Source organism: Procambarus clarkii, chromosome 53 (assembly GCF_040958095.1).
Source record: "Procambarus clarkii isolate CNS0578487 chromosome 53, FALCON_Pclarkii_2.0, whole genome shotgun sequence".
NCBI classification, from domain to species: domain Eukaryota; kingdom Metazoa; phylum Arthropoda; class Malacostraca; order Decapoda; family Cambaridae; genus Procambarus; species Procambarus clarkii.
The window spans coordinates 27,007,402-27,024,901 of NC_091202.1; the positions used below are offsets into that span (position 1 = coordinate 27,007,402).

General features: G+C 38.8%; 1 protein-coding gene across 1 annotated transcript in view; it reads right to left on the reverse strand.

The window, feature by feature from the left end:
• Positions 1-17,500, reverse strand: part of LOC123767164 (prestin) — a 26,220-nt gene that overhangs the window by 2,663 nt on the left and 6,057 nt on the right. The window contains exons 2-14 of the mRNA XM_045756722.2: positions 14,079-14,216; positions 13,130-13,312; positions 11,941-12,051; positions 10,906-11,090; positions 10,439-10,603; positions 9,378-9,482; positions 8,562-8,695; positions 7,777-7,939; positions 7,030-7,206; positions 5,487-5,759; positions 4,046-4,228; positions 2,535-2,648; positions 1,758-1,887 (exon numbers count right to left, since the gene is read on the reverse strand). Coding sequence (XP_045612678.1) covers positions 1,758-1,887; positions 2,535-2,648; positions 4,046-4,228; positions 5,487-5,759; positions 7,030-7,206; positions 7,777-7,939; positions 8,562-8,695; positions 9,378-9,482; positions 10,439-10,603; positions 10,906-11,090; positions 11,941-12,051; positions 13,130-13,312; positions 14,079-14,211 — 2,056 coding nt within the window. The 5' untranslated portion in view covers positions 14,212-14,216. The remainder of the gene's footprint in view (positions 1-1,757; positions 1,888-2,534; positions 2,649-4,045; positions 4,229-5,486; positions 5,760-7,029; positions 7,207-7,776; positions 7,940-8,561; positions 8,696-9,377; positions 9,483-10,438; positions 10,604-10,905; positions 11,091-11,940; positions 12,052-13,129; positions 13,313-14,078; positions 14,217-17,500) is intronic.

A 17,500-nucleotide genomic window follows, 5' to 3' on the forward strand; every position in this document is an offset into this window, starting at 1 on the left:
AAATTGTCTCTGATTTTTAAGAAACTTAATATAAATTTGGTGTTCACTAATAGTACGATCAAATCCAATTTAATAAAAAACTCCCCTGATACAGCAGGTTGTGTGTATTCGATTCCCTGCAATGATTGTGATTCTGTGTACCTTGGACAAACAGGAAAGTCCTTACAATTGCGGTTGTCACAACATGCTTATAGTATTAGAACTGCCCAAACGTCTAATGCATTGTATCTACATACGAGTTTATGCGATCACAATATTAACTGGAATGGGGCAAAAAGCATTACCAATTGTGGGGATTTCGTGGAACGGAATTTGATTGAGTCTGCTCTAATCAGTCAGTGTCCAAATCTTCTTAATGTTAGTACTGGAATGTACAAACTTGATCCATTTTTAAGTTATAATATTGCACAACAGTTTAAGAAACAACTCTGATAGAGAGGCTTACAATGTCTCATTATAATTGTATATTCATATATTGTGTGTTCATGAGGCTTTTCTTTAATCTTTCATCCTTATTCTCTGACCGCTTAATCCTCTTTGACCATTCTAAGCTAAGCTATACCTGTTTTGGTTAATTACACCTGACCAACCCTTGGGATGGGGTGGTCAGGTGTCGGCCTATATATCTTCCCCCCTTCTCCCTTCTCCTTAGTCAGTCTGGTGTTGACAAAGGCTTTAACAAAGCCGAAACGTTCACCTCATTTCATATTTCTCTGTGGATTTTCCGCATAAAATGATCAGTGTTTTGTGATCGTCAATTGCATATATATATATATTATATATATATATATGAAACTGTATTGGAGGGGATCTAAACATTCCCTCTAATGCGTTATGCGTGGTTTCCTCCGAGGCTATGGGTCCCCCTTCTTCCAGCTAGAGGTGGTACTCCCCCCCTATATTATATATATATATATATATATATATATATATATATATATATATATATATATATATATATATATATATATATATATATAATCAATTATTTTTTTCCTTCACCTGAACACTCGGAGCCTCGAACCGCCAACCACACAGAAAGTCAATCCGTTCTCGCACTTTCTTATAGTCAATATTGACTTATTAAATAAGTGCATATGTGACATACTAATTTATTGTAAATATTTCAGTTTACCTTGAAAAGCTTCATAGAAAACACCTAACCTTACCTAACCTTCTTAGTAACCTTCAAGGTAAACTGAAATATTCACAATAAATTAGTGTGTCACATATGCACTTATTTAATCAGTCAATATTGACTTAAAGAAATTGCAAGAACGGGTTGCAGAAAGTAGCCAGCCACTATCTACTGAGCTGGTCTTTGTTTAAAAGGCAGGATCTTTCTCAGAACATTATTTAAAAATTCTGGCCATCCTGTAAAAAATGATAATACTTAAGAAAGATCTTCTTATGAACTATTCACTTTGCAGGAGAAAAAAAGCCAAGCTGCTTTCTCATACTCGTAGGTCACCTGAGACACTATTCTAAGCTCTACTGTCAGTCTACATAAAGAGCTAGACTCTACTGCCTATAAGGCCACATGAGAGACACTAGCTAGGTTTTACTGCCTATAAGACTATATTCTTGAGACACCTGAGGTTAGGCTCTACTTCCTCTCGACATAAATGTGACAAATCTAAGTAGCTAGGCTCTACTGCCTATAAGGCTACATGAGAGACACTAGCTAGGTTCTACTGCCTATAAGACTACACACCTGAGGTTAGGCTCTACTGCCTCTCGACATAAATGTGACATACCTGAGAGAGCTGCCAGACACAGGGTAATTCCTGCTTGCTTGTACTCCTTGCTCAGCTGAGAGAGAAGGTTCCCACCAGTAGAGTCAGTATAACTCACTCCACTCATCTCTATCACAAGCCACTGCACCTGCTAGAAAGTAATTTATTATCAGGCTAATTTAATATATATTTTGTGTAAATATATTTTATAATTCATTACCAGAATGAAGGCAAATTCAGCAGTGCTAAATTTTATTGCAAAATTAATACAAAATATCTGTTGTAAAATATCAATCATATTTCTGATCTCATCGCATCATCACCTAATCCTCGATTCATCTACTTTCACCCCACTTCTCCACTTTCACCCCACTTCTCCACTTTCACCCCACTTCTCCACTTTCACCTATAGACTCCACCTCACCTTCACTTCACTTTCACCTCACATTCACCTCACATTCACCTCACCTTCACCTCATATTCACCTCATATTCACCTCATATTCACCTTCACCTCACCTTCACCTCCTGCCATCACCAAACCCATCGTACCGTCATTCACCCCCACCATCTTAACTATCTCACCTCTCCTTACTATTTTTTCATATAATCATTAATCCTATTAAAATTAATTGCCTTTAGAGATGAACCGGAATCCACAAATAGCGCTAACTCTCATCTTAATCTTTCTCTAAATGTACAAAATGTAATATAAATGATTAGTTTACTAGTGCAAAACATTCAGAGTGAAGAGACTTACCGGGTCTGAACACTGAGACTTGAGAGTGAAGAGACTTACCGGGAGAGCCAGAGTCTCATCCTGTTTACTGATCTTCAGCGTGGACTTCCTCTTTAGGAAGCTAAATTTCTTGTTGATCTTTTTGCCGTCTTCAGCAACACTTCCATTGATCTCCTGCAATATATGATATTTTTTGTTAACAGCGAGACATTCAGTGAAGGAAGAATAACAAAATTACTTATAATAAATTGAATGAGAACATATTGTAACCATGTAACCATTCAACCAGGAGGCCTGGTTGACGACCGGGCCGCGGGGACACTAAGCCCCGGAAGCACCTCAAGGTATGTGATGGCCTGAATATCCCTACACTCGTATCCGGTCCTCGACCAGGCCTCCTCGTTGCTGGACTAGTCAATTAAAACAGGGTGTTCTGCCTTAGTCTATGGGTCCTCGTCCGACCTTGGACGAGAGTATAATGAGTGTCTTCTTCAGCATAAGGTACTCATCGTATTCTCGTCCAAGGTAGGATGAGAACCCATAGACTAAGGCAGAACAACTTGGTCCTCCATCTCACACTCATGATAGCTATCTACGTGGCCACATACTTCTATATGCGTTATTATCAATAATAAAGGTCAAAGATGTTTGTACTACACCACTTCACACTGTCAAGCAAGGATTAACACTGGTGGCAGCAGTGGGATTACCACTCACTACGTCTTCTGCTGACGTATTGAAGCCCTAGACTCAACACCTAAACTCATATTCCTGGACACCCAAGTTGCACCATATACCACATTCGTGTGATTGTATTGTGAAATGAAAGAAAAAGAAAATATAATCTGAAACGATGTGTTGCCAAGTATATCAACACCATATTTTGAAAGGCAAACCTTTCATACGGTGTTGACATTCAAACTTGACAACAAATCATTTCAGATTATATTTCATCAGATGATCTGAAGAAAGTCAGACACCTGAACACTTTCTCACATTCCGGAGCCACTCTTCCCCATGCACCTGAGAAGTTCACAAACCCTCACGAAAGTTAATGAAGGGCTCGCTAACCTCAATGGCCCATATCACAATCTACGACGGCTTGCCAATTTGTTTAATCATAACACTAAGGCGTGACAACAGCTTTATTAGCGTCTCCCTTCACAGGAAAGTCTTGCAAGTGTAAAGAATCAGCTTGTTACACTAAGCTCTGTAGGGTGTTTCACAGGTGTAAGGTATTAGTTGGTCTCACCCTGCCCTACATGTAGGGTGTTTAAAAGGGAGAGAGCTATCAGGAGAGAGCACCAAGCCATAACGACTATATGGCACTTGGAAGGGATCAGGATAAGGATTTAGGATGGGAAGGGGGGAGGGAATGGTGCCTAACCACTTGGACGGTCGGGGATTGAACGCCGACCTGCATGAAACGAAACCGTCGCTCTACCGTCCAGCCCAAGTGACTGGGGAAGGATCACACCATGCTCTGTAGAATGTTACACAGGTGAAATGTATCGGCGTGTCACGTCACATTAGAGGTTTAACCATGACAACACAATTGATAATAGTCTTACCATGGTGTGGTTGGTATTAAGGTCATCCAGGTGCCGTTGGTGTTCTTGTAAGGCCTTAGAGGCGGCGATGGCAACAGGCTCCAGACCCGTGGTAGAGATCAGTTGTTGGCGGAAATAATCACAGTTTGCAAAATGCAAAGGGCCATTAAATTGAAATATACTCACCGCTGACAGTTCTACTGTCTGTTAGACAAAAATAAAAAAACAAATCAGTGTTATAATTATTTGAAATTTAATAATGTCTATGGCATTCGATGCTGACAAACTTCATGAAATGTATTTCAAATGTTATATTTTAAAGGCTAATAAATTAGTATTGATAAATAAAGCAACTTGGTCAAGCAAAGTTTGTAGCTCCAAAAATCTAAAAATATTAAATCATCATCGGGTTCATCTCCTAAAATATTATTATTTCCTTACTTCTTTTTTTCTGTTTCCGTAAACATGAACAATATGTAATCCTTGAGTTCAATTAAACGCTTGATCTGTATCCAAAATATTCCTGAATTCCCCCAAATTATGTCTTTAGAAGAATATGTATCCAGAAGAATGTCTTAACTCCTCAACAAACTTGTAAGTCTCATTTTCAAACACCAAAACAGCAATCGAGACTTCTGGTTTATTTGGTATTAAGTTTAAGGTCTATGAACCCTATAGAGGATTAAGGCCACCTCAATAGTTTACTGACCAACCAGTAAGTCGACTTTAGTTCTGGACACAATCCAGAGCTAAAGTAATGTACACCAAGAAGTGGGGTTTACCTCCCGGTGTATCTACTATACAGTATATTGTATCGTCGGTGTGCACCAAATCATTGCATTAATCTCCATTGGGAAGTCAACCACACATAATTTACACAAAGCACCAGACAGAATCAAATATGTAAGTTTAATGTCAATGCAACATGACTGGTCCAGATCAACAATTTCATGCTTATATATATTTTCTGTACGGCAAAGCAATTTGCAGTGAACATATACCTGACGCATAATATTAAAGTTTACACAATGATATTTTCCAGTAATAGATATGCTGAACCGTGTGAACATTCTTATTAAGAAGGGTAACTTACTATTCACAAAATCAAGAAGTTTTAATTAAGGATCCACGTTTTCGCTAACAGCTCCTGCAGGTTATACGTAAATATTTTTTAATACTAATCAAGTTTAAAATCTCAACAACTTTATCAACTGTTTCTACATTATGGTGATCCAGACAACGTTAACTATGTTGACCAGACCACACACTAGAAGTTGAAGGGACGACGACGTTTCGGTCCGTCCTGGACCATTCTCAAGTCGATTGTCTGAACTATGTCTGAACAACATGAACTATCAATCTGGTAAAAAGCTCGAAGCAATAATATGGTGATCCATACAGCGTGAACTATGAATCTAGTAAAAAGCTCGAAGCAATAGTTAGTCACCAATAAAAGTCTTACCGCAGAGTATTTGTTGACATCTAAGTAGACATCTGTGTCGGGAACGCGGCCAAGCCGGGCAGTTCTGGGTTGTTGAGATCGGCCCAGAAGCACCACCAGCGACACTGCGATGCCCAGCAACAGACCGTAATCAATGTCTATGATTAGCACACCAAGGAATGTTGCAATCCATATGAGAGCATCAACACGAGATGCCGCCCACACCTTCCTCAAGTCATTCACTTGCAGAAACATTCCCCTTAGAGCCACTATGATGACAGCCGAAAGAACACACTGTTAAAATATAAGAAAGAGTTAATACCACAGCAAAGTATATTCTATCTTTAAACCCGATGGTTTATTCCCATAGGGAACTCTTCACCAGGTGTGAGACCATTACAGATGTTTCCCTAAGAGCTTGCTCGAAATAAAATGTTCTTCAAAACGAACCAATATCCTTTATGCCGTTTATGGGAATTATTTAGAATTCAATCCTCCACACGTTCATCATGGTGTTGGATATCTCTAACATTCATTCTTATACTTCCGTTTTCTCTAGCTTCTTTATACTCTTCTGCTATCACTATTGCTGGCCCTCATAATTACACGGTTATAAAGATATAAAGAGTATTCCCTTGCACACTATTATACGCCCATCCCTTCACTAAATACAGTTATATATTTGAATCTTTTTCAGATTCTGACTCCATATATGTTTTTTTTTATAAATTTGGTTCAGAAGTCTGAATTTTAGATTTATTTTCTGTTTTATTCTTTGTCCAGGATCCATTTTTTCCTAAGGATCTGATCTATTTTCTCCTTTTGAACAAGTTACTTCCTTTCTCTCTTTCTTTACCTACGCTCTTACTTTTCCTTGAACGGCTTTTTCTTGTCTCTTTAACTATTTCTTCTCACTTGAACTACTCTTCTGACTTAGACTACTCTTTCTTCTCCCTTGAACTACTTTTCTGACCTAAACTACTCTTTCTACTCTCTACTACCCTTGTATTAATTTATCTTGTGGGTTGTATAATTATTATATTCATCACACAACGACATTTCCTAAAAGTCACATTAGTACTGAAGCCTTTCCAAGTCTGAAATATTGCCTATACTGCTGGTAAACAGAACGTTTAGTAAATAACTATGACCGCCTCTCTCTCGTCTATACATTATACAACGTTTATTCTTTTACTGTTTTAGGATATTTTTCATGACAACATTTTAATATTCGGGACTGGCTGTAATCTCATTATTTTTTAATATTGAACTAAATTTGAATTTTGAACTAAATCAATTTTGATTTAGTTCAATTTTGAACTAAATCAATCTATAGCAAATGTTGAGTAGGAAAGTACAGTAAAATTATTTGCTAAAAAATTGAGTCTTAATTTAATAAGAATGACAACAATAGATAAATTATAATCATAAAACATGAAACTTATGGAGGAAAAAAATCCGATTTAAACAAAATTTTTATACAGAGATTATATGAAAGTTGCCATAAGTGCATACTCATGGCATATAATTCCATGACACTAGGAAGACACCGCAAAACACTCACATTTGGGAGAGTCTCAAACGCCGGCCCAACATAGAGCAGGACAAACAGCAGTAGACCACAACATATGATGGATGTCAGTTGTGTTACTCCACCTACAGCTTCCTGGATGAGCGAGCGAGCCAGCGACGCACATATGGGACTGCAACTGAAGAATGATCCAAAAATATTGCTCGCGCCCTGTGAGATAAGATTATTAGGAGACTGTGTCGAGCCAGTATGATTGTACAGTACATGGATGGGATATGGAGACAAGATAAGGGCTGGGATACGAGGGACTGATTTTCAGCTGGTATAATCTATGAGTACATCATCAAAATACTGTAATGTATAGCAAACATTTGCAAGTTTCTTACTGTAGGCTTCTTTACTATCAATTTGATTTTTTTCACCATTATAGTTATTGTAGCTTATAGCCATATTGAATCGTGAGAATACTCACTAAAGTCATAGCGACAGTGAAAGATTAATGAGCCAGAGCTGATAAAGTTGGATGCGTATTAACACATCTATAGGTACTGGGACATAAACTTATGAAAAGTATGCTCCCTATGAGTACTGCTTTCATGCAAACTTTTCTACTTTCAAAGTAGACCTTGCAGTAACATTTTTTTCTGAGTTTGGATTAGTTCTTAATTAATAAATGTTTCGTTTAAATAATAACATTTAGTTTAAAAAATAAAAATACTTATCATGCAATAAATTCAAATACTTTTAATTCTGGTTCCATAAATAAAAACGTGATCCTACCATAGCATAGAGTTCTTGAGTGGCATCTACATTATAGTTGTGTTTTTGAGCAAAGATCTTGGCCATAGAGAGAGACAACATGTATGCCACAATACTGATGATCACAGAGTCGACAGCCAAAACAGACATCAACTCAAAAGGCGGAGCAGTAGGCTCGGGTAACCTGCAATAACGGGAATTACGAGAATTGCAATATTACGAGAATTGTGTTTCAAACCACACACTAGAAAGTGAAGGGACGACGACGACGTTTCGGTCCGTCCTGGACCATTCTCAAGTCGATTGGAATGGTCCAGGACGGACCGAAACGTCGTCGTTCCTTTACTTTTTAGTGTGTGGTTTGGTCAATATATTTCAGCCACGTTATTGTGACTCCTCGTCTGCATTGTGTTTCAACATTCGCTACATTGTGATTTGGAATTAAATTCACAATGTATATACAAAAGTTAGAAATGGACTGAAAATACCAGTAACAAATAGTTTTCACTGCAACACCTATTTACAAAATATTAGTATACACTGGAAATAAGTCTTTTTGTTAACACAAAAAATAATTTTCAATTTACACGATAATAGAAAAGTTGTTGTTTATGATTTTTTTCAGAGTTTACTTTAGTTCTGAATTATATTCAGGACTAAAGACTGAATTCAATTCGACCTAACTTACCCTGATCAGGTCTAACAAAAACACAAACTATATTATAATAAATTATGCTATAATAAACAAATAAGCTTATAAATTAGACGGCAAATTAACGTGGTTTTGTCCATTATAAAATACTCACCCTGTGGGAATTTCCCCCAAAATTTGTATATTAAATGTGTGATGAAGGTCGCCCAGGTACGACACCAGCGTCCCAGCAACGACCACAATCAGCTCGATGGGAATTGGAATCTTTGTTTTCTTACCAACCCAAGGCTGCCAGGGAACAACAACATGAATTAGTATCTTATGAGGCAAAACTCATTCTCATACAATAGTTTAATGTTGACCAGACCACACACTAGAAGTTGAAGGAACGACGTTTCGGTCCGTCCTGGACCATTCTCAAGTCGACAATCGACTTGAGAATGGTCCAGGACGGACCGAAACGTCGTCGTCCCTTCAACTTCTAGTGTGTGGTCTGGTCAACATACTTCAGCCACGTTATTGTGACTCATCGCCTGCAAATAGTTTACTGTACCTGCACTATTAGATAATTCTGTTAGTGGACTGTTGTACACTTAGTGGACTTTTGTACACTCTTAGCTGTACAACAGTCCAGTAAAGTTACTTAGCTTAGTTTTATACTACTGGTGGAGTGTTTGTTTGACACAAAACAAATATTACAACTGCTTTAGATGTATTGCAACTGATTTCATGTTTATTTCCGTTTACCATTTCCTTCGTAGAAGATAATCAGTAAATGACTGACTGATTAAATGACGCCCAGGATAGATCACATTCACGTGAATGTGATCTATCCTGGGCGTCATTTAATCAATAGCGATAACTATGTAATTAAAACTCAATATCTGCTAAAAATAAGCACAATAAGCTACAAATAAGCACTAAATGATAATTTTGTTTAACAGTGATATATGAAACAATAAGTACTGACCTTAATAAAAATATTGTTGAAGATGAGAACAGCGAAGGTGACCCCAGAGATCGTCATGACAGCTGGGTTTGACGATAATAATTGACTGATGATGTCTCGGAATGCCTGTGAAAGAAGGTGAATATCAATGAACTAATTCAGTACACAAAAATATAACCAAACTAGAGAAATTTGGTGTTATGACCTTTTGTCTCAGCAGTTCTTCATTGATTATATTTTTTTGTCAATTATTACCAGCTATTTAACCTGCATGAAAGTCTTTCAAAGTCTCATGCAGGGCATCACATCTTAAACTGTATACCTAATTATTAAGATATATTCAACAGATCCAGGAAACAACCCCACAACAGTTACCTAAATCACAACTAAATTACCATCATTAATTTGTACTGAATGTTGAGAATTGCTAATATTTTTTACTTTTAAAAATTAAAAGATTCACCAAAGGGGGGTAGAAATAGCCTAAGCTACTCTATCCCTTTGAGATGTATTTATTGCTTATCTCAATAAACATACTTGAACTTGATTGACCAAGAGAATTTCCAGCAAGTCTCTCGTTCAGTATGTATATCTCGGCAATAAATTAGTCTCTATAAATGGACATATTGGAAGACGAGGAGTCATAATAACGTGGCTGAAATATGTTGACCAAACCACACACTAGAAAGTGAAGGGACGACGACGTTTCGGTCCGTCCTGGACCATTCTCAAGTCAATTGTGGACCATTCTCAAGTCGATTGTGGACCATTCTCAAGTCGATTGTGGACCATTCTCAAGTCGATTGTGGACCATTCTCAAGTCGATTGTGGACCATTCTCAAGTCGATTGTGGACCATTCTCAAGTCGATTGTGGACCATTCTCAAGTCGATTTTGTGGACCATTCTCAAGTCGATTGTGGACCATTCTCAAGTCGATTGCCAACCATTCTCAAGTCGATTATGGACCATTCTCAAGTTGATTGTCACAATCGACCTGATAATGGTCCAGGACGGACCGAAACGTCGTCGTCCCTTCACCCTATAGTGTGTGTTCTGGTCGACATAATTGAAAGTTACTTACATAAATGACTTTCAACGGGCCATTGTATGACTGGATTTTGATACCAAGGAGACTTGGGACTTGTGAGGCCAGAATGTGGAAAGCGGCCCCCGTGGTGAAGCCAGACACCAACATATCAGAGAGGTAAACACACAAACTTCCTAACTTCAACAAACCCAGAACGATCTGAAGAAAAATATTGATTTGTAACGAAGTAATTCATGTATTAAATTCAATAATTTGCAAATATATTCATTTTTAATCTGCAAAAATAATTTATTTGTAGTAGAAAAATGAGATTTTTTTGCATTTGCATGAAAATTTGTGCATGAAAAAATGCGGTTACAAAAGCTAAGTTTGACGGGGTTCAATAGCCATTTTCTATACTTTTTAAGCATAAGCACTTAGAAAATTACACTCAGAAAATTACACTCACCCAGATACAAAAATTATTACACTATATATAAATAAAAAAAGTTTCATCATACCTCCACTATTCCATTCATGAGCGCTAAAACTGTCGCCACCTCCATACGAGTATATATCCTTGTAGTGCTGGGAGGCAAATCATTAGTAATATTTCCGACCAGAGGCGGTATGGTAGAGGCGGTCTGAGCTGCTGTGAATTCATCAAGGACCTTCCCAGTCATCAGGCACACTACTCCGAATGATCCTGAGAATCATAAAATGATTAGAAAATATGAAATGATTAGAAAACATGAAATGATTAGAAAACATGAAATGATTAGAAAACATGAAATGATTAGAAAACATGAAATGATTAGAAAACATGAAATGATTAGAAAACATGAAATGATTAGAAAACATGAAATGATTAGTAAACATGAAATGATTAGAAAACATGAAATGATTAGAAAACATGAAATGATTAGAAAACATGAAATGATTAGTAAACATGAAATGATTAGAAAACATGAAATGATTAGAAAACATGAAATGATTAGAAAACATGATTAGAAAACATTAAGTATATCTCTAAAATACTTGTAAATACCTATATTATATGTATTTCAAATGATATATCAATAAACTTTATGTAGATATCGATATTAAAAAGACATCCTATTTATATATATATCTCGTACTAACAAAAAGAGATCAAGAACCGCTGCACTGTTAAATGCAAGATAACCACATTTGAAAAAATGGGAGGTAAAGTCTTTTCAACTGTGGTTATCTTCCATCTTATAACAAGGATACCCCTCAATCTATTCATCGGTAACTATAATATATTACATTCTGGTCTTCACTGTAAATTCTCACTGGTGATGGGCTTAATTCCTATTAACCACTAGAGGGTTATTAAGGCTTACTTAATCTTAAATGCTTACTGAACAACCAGTAAGTATACCTAACTTGTGAACACTGCTCAGAGTTATGCTGAACATAGCTCATATATATATATATATATATATATATATATATATATATATATATATATATATATATATATATATATATATATATATAAACAAATGGTTATATAAACATCTTAAACCTACCAATTGAAGAATGTCGTGCCGTACCGAGTAGCGCATATATAAGCACAGGGAAGAAGGCCATATATATCCCAGTTATGGGCGGCATGTCGCCTAGCAGCACGTATCCCATACCTGAAGCATTTAAATAGTATTTCAATAAAAAAAAAAACACGAGCAAAAATATTCATGTGAAGATGGTTTTAGTCTACTGCTGCGGACACTTGTGGATTCCGCGGATTGTACAGACTGCGCCTGATATGCGCCTGACTGCGCCTGATGCAAGCGGATATAATACAGGAAGCCATCATTTCTCACCTCACAACTGGCTCAACTGCAGGAAGGTGGCTGCCCAAGGTATAGCTGGCTGCCCCAAGGATGGCTGGGTGGAACAAGACTAGATGGCTGCCCTAGAAATAGATTGCTGCCCCCAGGAATAGATGGCTGCCCCAGGAGTTGACATCTGCCCCCAGGAATAGATGAGTGCCCTAGGAGTTGACATCTGCCCCAGGAATAGATGACTGCCCTAGGAATTGACATCTGCTCCCAGGAATAGATGACTGCCCTAGGAATTGACATCTGCTCCCAGGAATAGATGACTGCCCTAGGAATTGACATCTGCTCCCAGGAATAGATGACTGCCCTAGGAATTGACATCTGCTCCCAGGAATAGATGACTGCCCTAGGAATTGACATCTGCTCCCAGGAATAGATGAGTGCCCTAGGAGTTGACATCTGCTCCCAGAAATAGATGACTGCCCTAGGAGTTGACATCTGCCCCAGAAATAGATGACTGCCCTAGGAATTGACATCTGCTCCCAGGAATAGATGACTGCCCTAGGAGTTGTCATCTGCTCCCAGAAATAGATGACTGCCCTAGGAATTGACATCTGCCCCCAGGAATAGATGGCTGCCCTAGGAGTTGTCATCTGCTCCCAGAAATAGATGACTGCCCCAGGAGTTGACATCTGCCCCAGGAATAGATGACTGCCCTAGGAGTTGACATCTGCCCCAGGAATAGATGACTGCCCTAGGAGTTGACATCTGCCCCCAGGAATAGATGGCTGTCTCATGGTTAGCTGGCTGCCCCACAGTTGGTGTATTTACTAAAATAAAGGATGGAACTCGCAGATAACTTACAGTAAGAGAGAGATGCCTAATATCAAGAACATAGGCTACGTGGTTAAATATATTAAACCAAGTGAATACTCACCCACTGGAATGTTCATTATGGCTACGGTGACGCCGGCCACCACGTCGCCCAGCAGAGAGGAGCGGACATCATAGTTGGGCAGCCAGGAGAGGATGGGCACCCGGGCCTTCACTGCTGATACTACACACCCTCCAGAACACGAACACGTCTCTTTCACTTTGGTTCGAAGACTTTCAAGCAGACCTAAGTAAAAAAAAATATAAATATATATAATACGCAGAAGACGGGACACTACGAGCGTAGCTCTCATCCTGTAACTACACTTAGGTAATTACACACATAACAGGAGTAGCAGCCACGAGGGTGCCTCGCGGCTGAGTGGATAGCGCTCAGGGGTCATAATCCTAAGGGTTAGATTCCCGACCGAGGCAAAATCAGATGGACAGAGTGTCTTTCGCCCTGATGCGCCTGTTCACCTAACAGTAAATAGGTACCTGGGGGTTAGTCAGCTGCTAAGGGCTGCTTTCTGGGGTTGTGCATGTGAGTATGTTAGAGAAATATATGAGGAAAAATAGATTGGTTAGAAAGGCGGGGTCCAAGAGCTTATAACTCGATTCTGTAGACATTACCTGGGTCAGGTGGTGGGCAGACATTACCTGGGGTCAGGTGGTGGGCAGACATTACCTGGGTCAGGTGGTGGGCAGACATTACCTGGGTCAGATGGTGGGCAGACATTACCTGGGTCAGGTGGTGGACAGACATTACCTGGGTCAGGTGGTGGGCAGACATTACCTGGGTCAGGTGGTGGGCAGACATTACCTGGGTCAGGTGGTGGGCAGACATTACCTGGGGTCAGGTGGTGGGCAGACATTACCTGGGTCAGGTGGTGGGCAGACATTACCTGGGCCAGGTGGTGGGCAGACATTACCTGGGTCAGGTGGTGGGCAGACATTACCTGGGTCAGGTGGTGGGCAGACATTACCTGGGTCAGGTGGTGGGCAGACATTACCTGGGTCAGGTGGTGGACAATAGTGGTACTTGGAGGCCCGCTGAGTAATGTTGAGTGATGGGCGGACTACACACACCTCACACCCGCCACCACCACCACTCTCGCTCTGATCCATCCCAGGCAGCGGCGACATCCGTTCTGTCTTATAAAGAAAATATAAAGTTCCTTCAAACATTTGGCTCAGTTTATTTAACAATATATTTCAAGAACAAACAAGTGACAAACTTATGTTGATAGTTATGTGGACGAAACTATTTAATAGGAAAAATTGCATAGTTAGATACAGTTTAAAGAAAGGTGTGTCGGCATTAGTATATAATGTTTATGTAGAATTTCTACTTTGTTATAATTCTGGCTTAGTTTCTACAGTAATGAGAGTGGTATATCTTACAGATTAATAGATTGGGTTAGAAAGGCGGGGTCCAAGAGCTAAAATCTCTTCGATACCATACATAACACATTTAGTATATAATATATACTAAACGTAGTATTAAATTTTATCTTTCATTTGCCAAGAAAATTATCAAAGAATGCTTAATTTTTTTGTTAATATTTTATGCATTCCTTTATGCACATTGAGAGTTTACTTTATTTTTTAATTATGCTCATGACGAAAATATATTTGTTGATTAATTAATAATATAGTGAGTTGGTCTTAACACAATCCTTCTTCTTAAGGTTTCCCAACATAAAGAAACTGTACGTACTAAAGACTTTATGATTAAAAATCCACATTAATGTATTTGTGAAATTTATGTCAAGATTTATACCCAGTCTTTCGTACTCTCTTGAGTGCTGTGTCAAGGTCTGAATGTGTGGTTAGGACGAGACTTAAATTTCAACCATTAATTTCGTTGAGATGTAAGTCACAAATAAAAGGCATTAGTATTTAAGTTTTAAGTCTCGTCTTAACTTTACACTCAGACTTTGACAAAGCACTCAGGAGAGTGCGAAAGACTTGGTGTAAATCTTTACATCAATTTCACAAATACATAAGTGGGTCTTTTTATCCTATGTTATTATGTCTGTGAGAAGACATAATAGAAGACAACCATAGAAGACATTACCATTACTTAAAGTCACCTATCCTAACCTACCAAAACCCAAAACAGAGGACCCAAAACAGAAAACGGGACAGTATGTAAATTTCGCGAGCCACTACTATTTTATAGTCCGACGATTTTTGACATTATGAAGAATATGCGTCAAAATGCGACGCTCTATTAGGAGGAAGGGTTGTAACAACCCTTCAGCGGTTAATAGTTCCAACCTAACACCACAGTCAAAAATTGTGCAATGAAATGACTTATGGCTGAGAGAATTACGCATTCCAAGGATTAGACACCTTTGAGTATAAATAATAATTAAATAAATGTTTATTCAGGTAAAGTACATATATACAAGAGGTTTTACATAGATTTATAGATAGAGCTAGTACATGCAATGCCTAAAGCCTCTATTACGCAAAGCGTTTCGGGCAGAGTATTTCTTTTATTGTACAGTGATTTTAATGTTTCAGTTGTGGAGTAATGCTGAACAGTGTTGGAGTGTGTGGAGTGATTTTAGGAAGTGGTGTGATGCTTGGAAATGGTGTTTGGGAGCGATGTTAGGGAGTGTGTATGTGTGTGTGTGTGTGTGTGTGTGTGTGTGTGTGTGTGTGTGTGTGTGAAGCGAGGATGTTTAGTAATGTTGGGGTGTGTTGAGTAAGCTGACGAGGTAGTCGAGTGGATCAAATATGATCCTTATTAAGTTGATGTGTGTGTACACTTCCTTGTACATTGACTGTCGTAGGGTGCTATTGTAGATTTTGATGTAGTTAATATTTTAAGGTTAAGTGAAGGTAAGATCAGAAGCGAGCACTAAGCCATTACTATTCATGCAATACTTGCATTTAAGATAGGACGGATGGAAGAGAGAGAGAGAGAGAGAGAGAGTCTAATAATTAGACTCTCTCTCTCTCTCTCTCTCTCTCTCTCTCTCTCTCTCTCTCTCTCTCTCTCTCTCTCTCTCTCTTTCTTTCTTTCTCTCTCTCTCTCTCTCTCTCTCTCTCTCTCTCTCTCTCTCTCTCTCTCTCTCTCTCTCTCTCTCTCTCTCTCTCTCCCCTCCGTCTTATCCTAAATGCAAGCGTTGTCTTATTTTTAAATCAGGCCAAAAAAGTCGCAAGTAGCGAGAATAAAAAATTTAAGAGCGCTGAGCTCTCTAAAGTAGCCCAATTCGCTAATTTTAGCCCAATCTGGCAACAATGCTCTAATGCAGCTGTGGAGAGGATGAAACTGGTTTGCCCTGAGGCGGAGGTGATGATTGGTTGAGTGGAGGTTGGATGAGGGTGGTAGATTTGAGTAGAGGAGGGGGGGTGAGGGAGGAGAGCGAGTGTACCAGGGGGGGGGGGGAGGAGAGCGAGTGTACCAGGGGGGTTTGTGTACGGTTCCATGACTCACTGAGTGTCTTCAGTCATTGTTCCAAACAAAAACTTTCAACACTTGCATTGAACTTGTGCCTCTTACCTGGCAGCATTCCGTGCCCTCAAGTCCTAACGTTTCTCAGTTTGATCATTGCCTCCTTGTAGGAACCATATGTATTGTATTCTAGTTTTAGTAAGAACCATCCATTTGTAAACTTTCGCTCCGGTGTCCAAAAGCTTACCAGACATGGCTAATTTTCAAATGTACTTTTGGATTTACTGTACTCTTTCTAAGATACACAAAACTATGATAATGATTACAGACATTACCTCTACATTACATGTAGAGGTAATTAAGTGAATTACAAGTGAATTACATGTACATCTCCCCTCTACCCCCCATCTTCTCTTCCCTCCTCACATGTCCACTTTATCTCTCCCTTGATTGAGCATAATTGCATAACCCAGAAAGCAGCGTAAGAGACAATGTCTTATATTTGCATTTCACAACAAGCTGGGGTCATAGGTCACACAAGGGAGGACGGAGATGAGCCAGAAAAAGTGACCTCAACAGCATTTGATTCACACTAAACATTTCCGCATGCTTAAGGCGATATTAATTTACAAGACGACGAATGTTGATACAAATCTTGGAAACTTCTGTAACAGTAATGAAAAATTGGGTCTAATTTCTGAAAGTAACTTAGTGATTAATTCACTGTTCAATGAACCCCCGTTTCAACAGATACAGTATATATATATATATATATATATATATATATATATATATATATATATATATATATATGCGACAAAGCCTGAATGGTCCCCAGGACTATATGCGAATGAAAACTCACACCCCAGAAGTGACTCGAACCCATACTCCCAGAAGCAACGCAACTGGTAACTACAGGGCGCCTTAATCCGCTTGACCATCACGGCCGTCAAAAGGAAGTGATAGCCGAGGCTATTTGAGCCACTTCCCCGACGGCAACTCGGATGGTAATCTTGGGCATAGCAT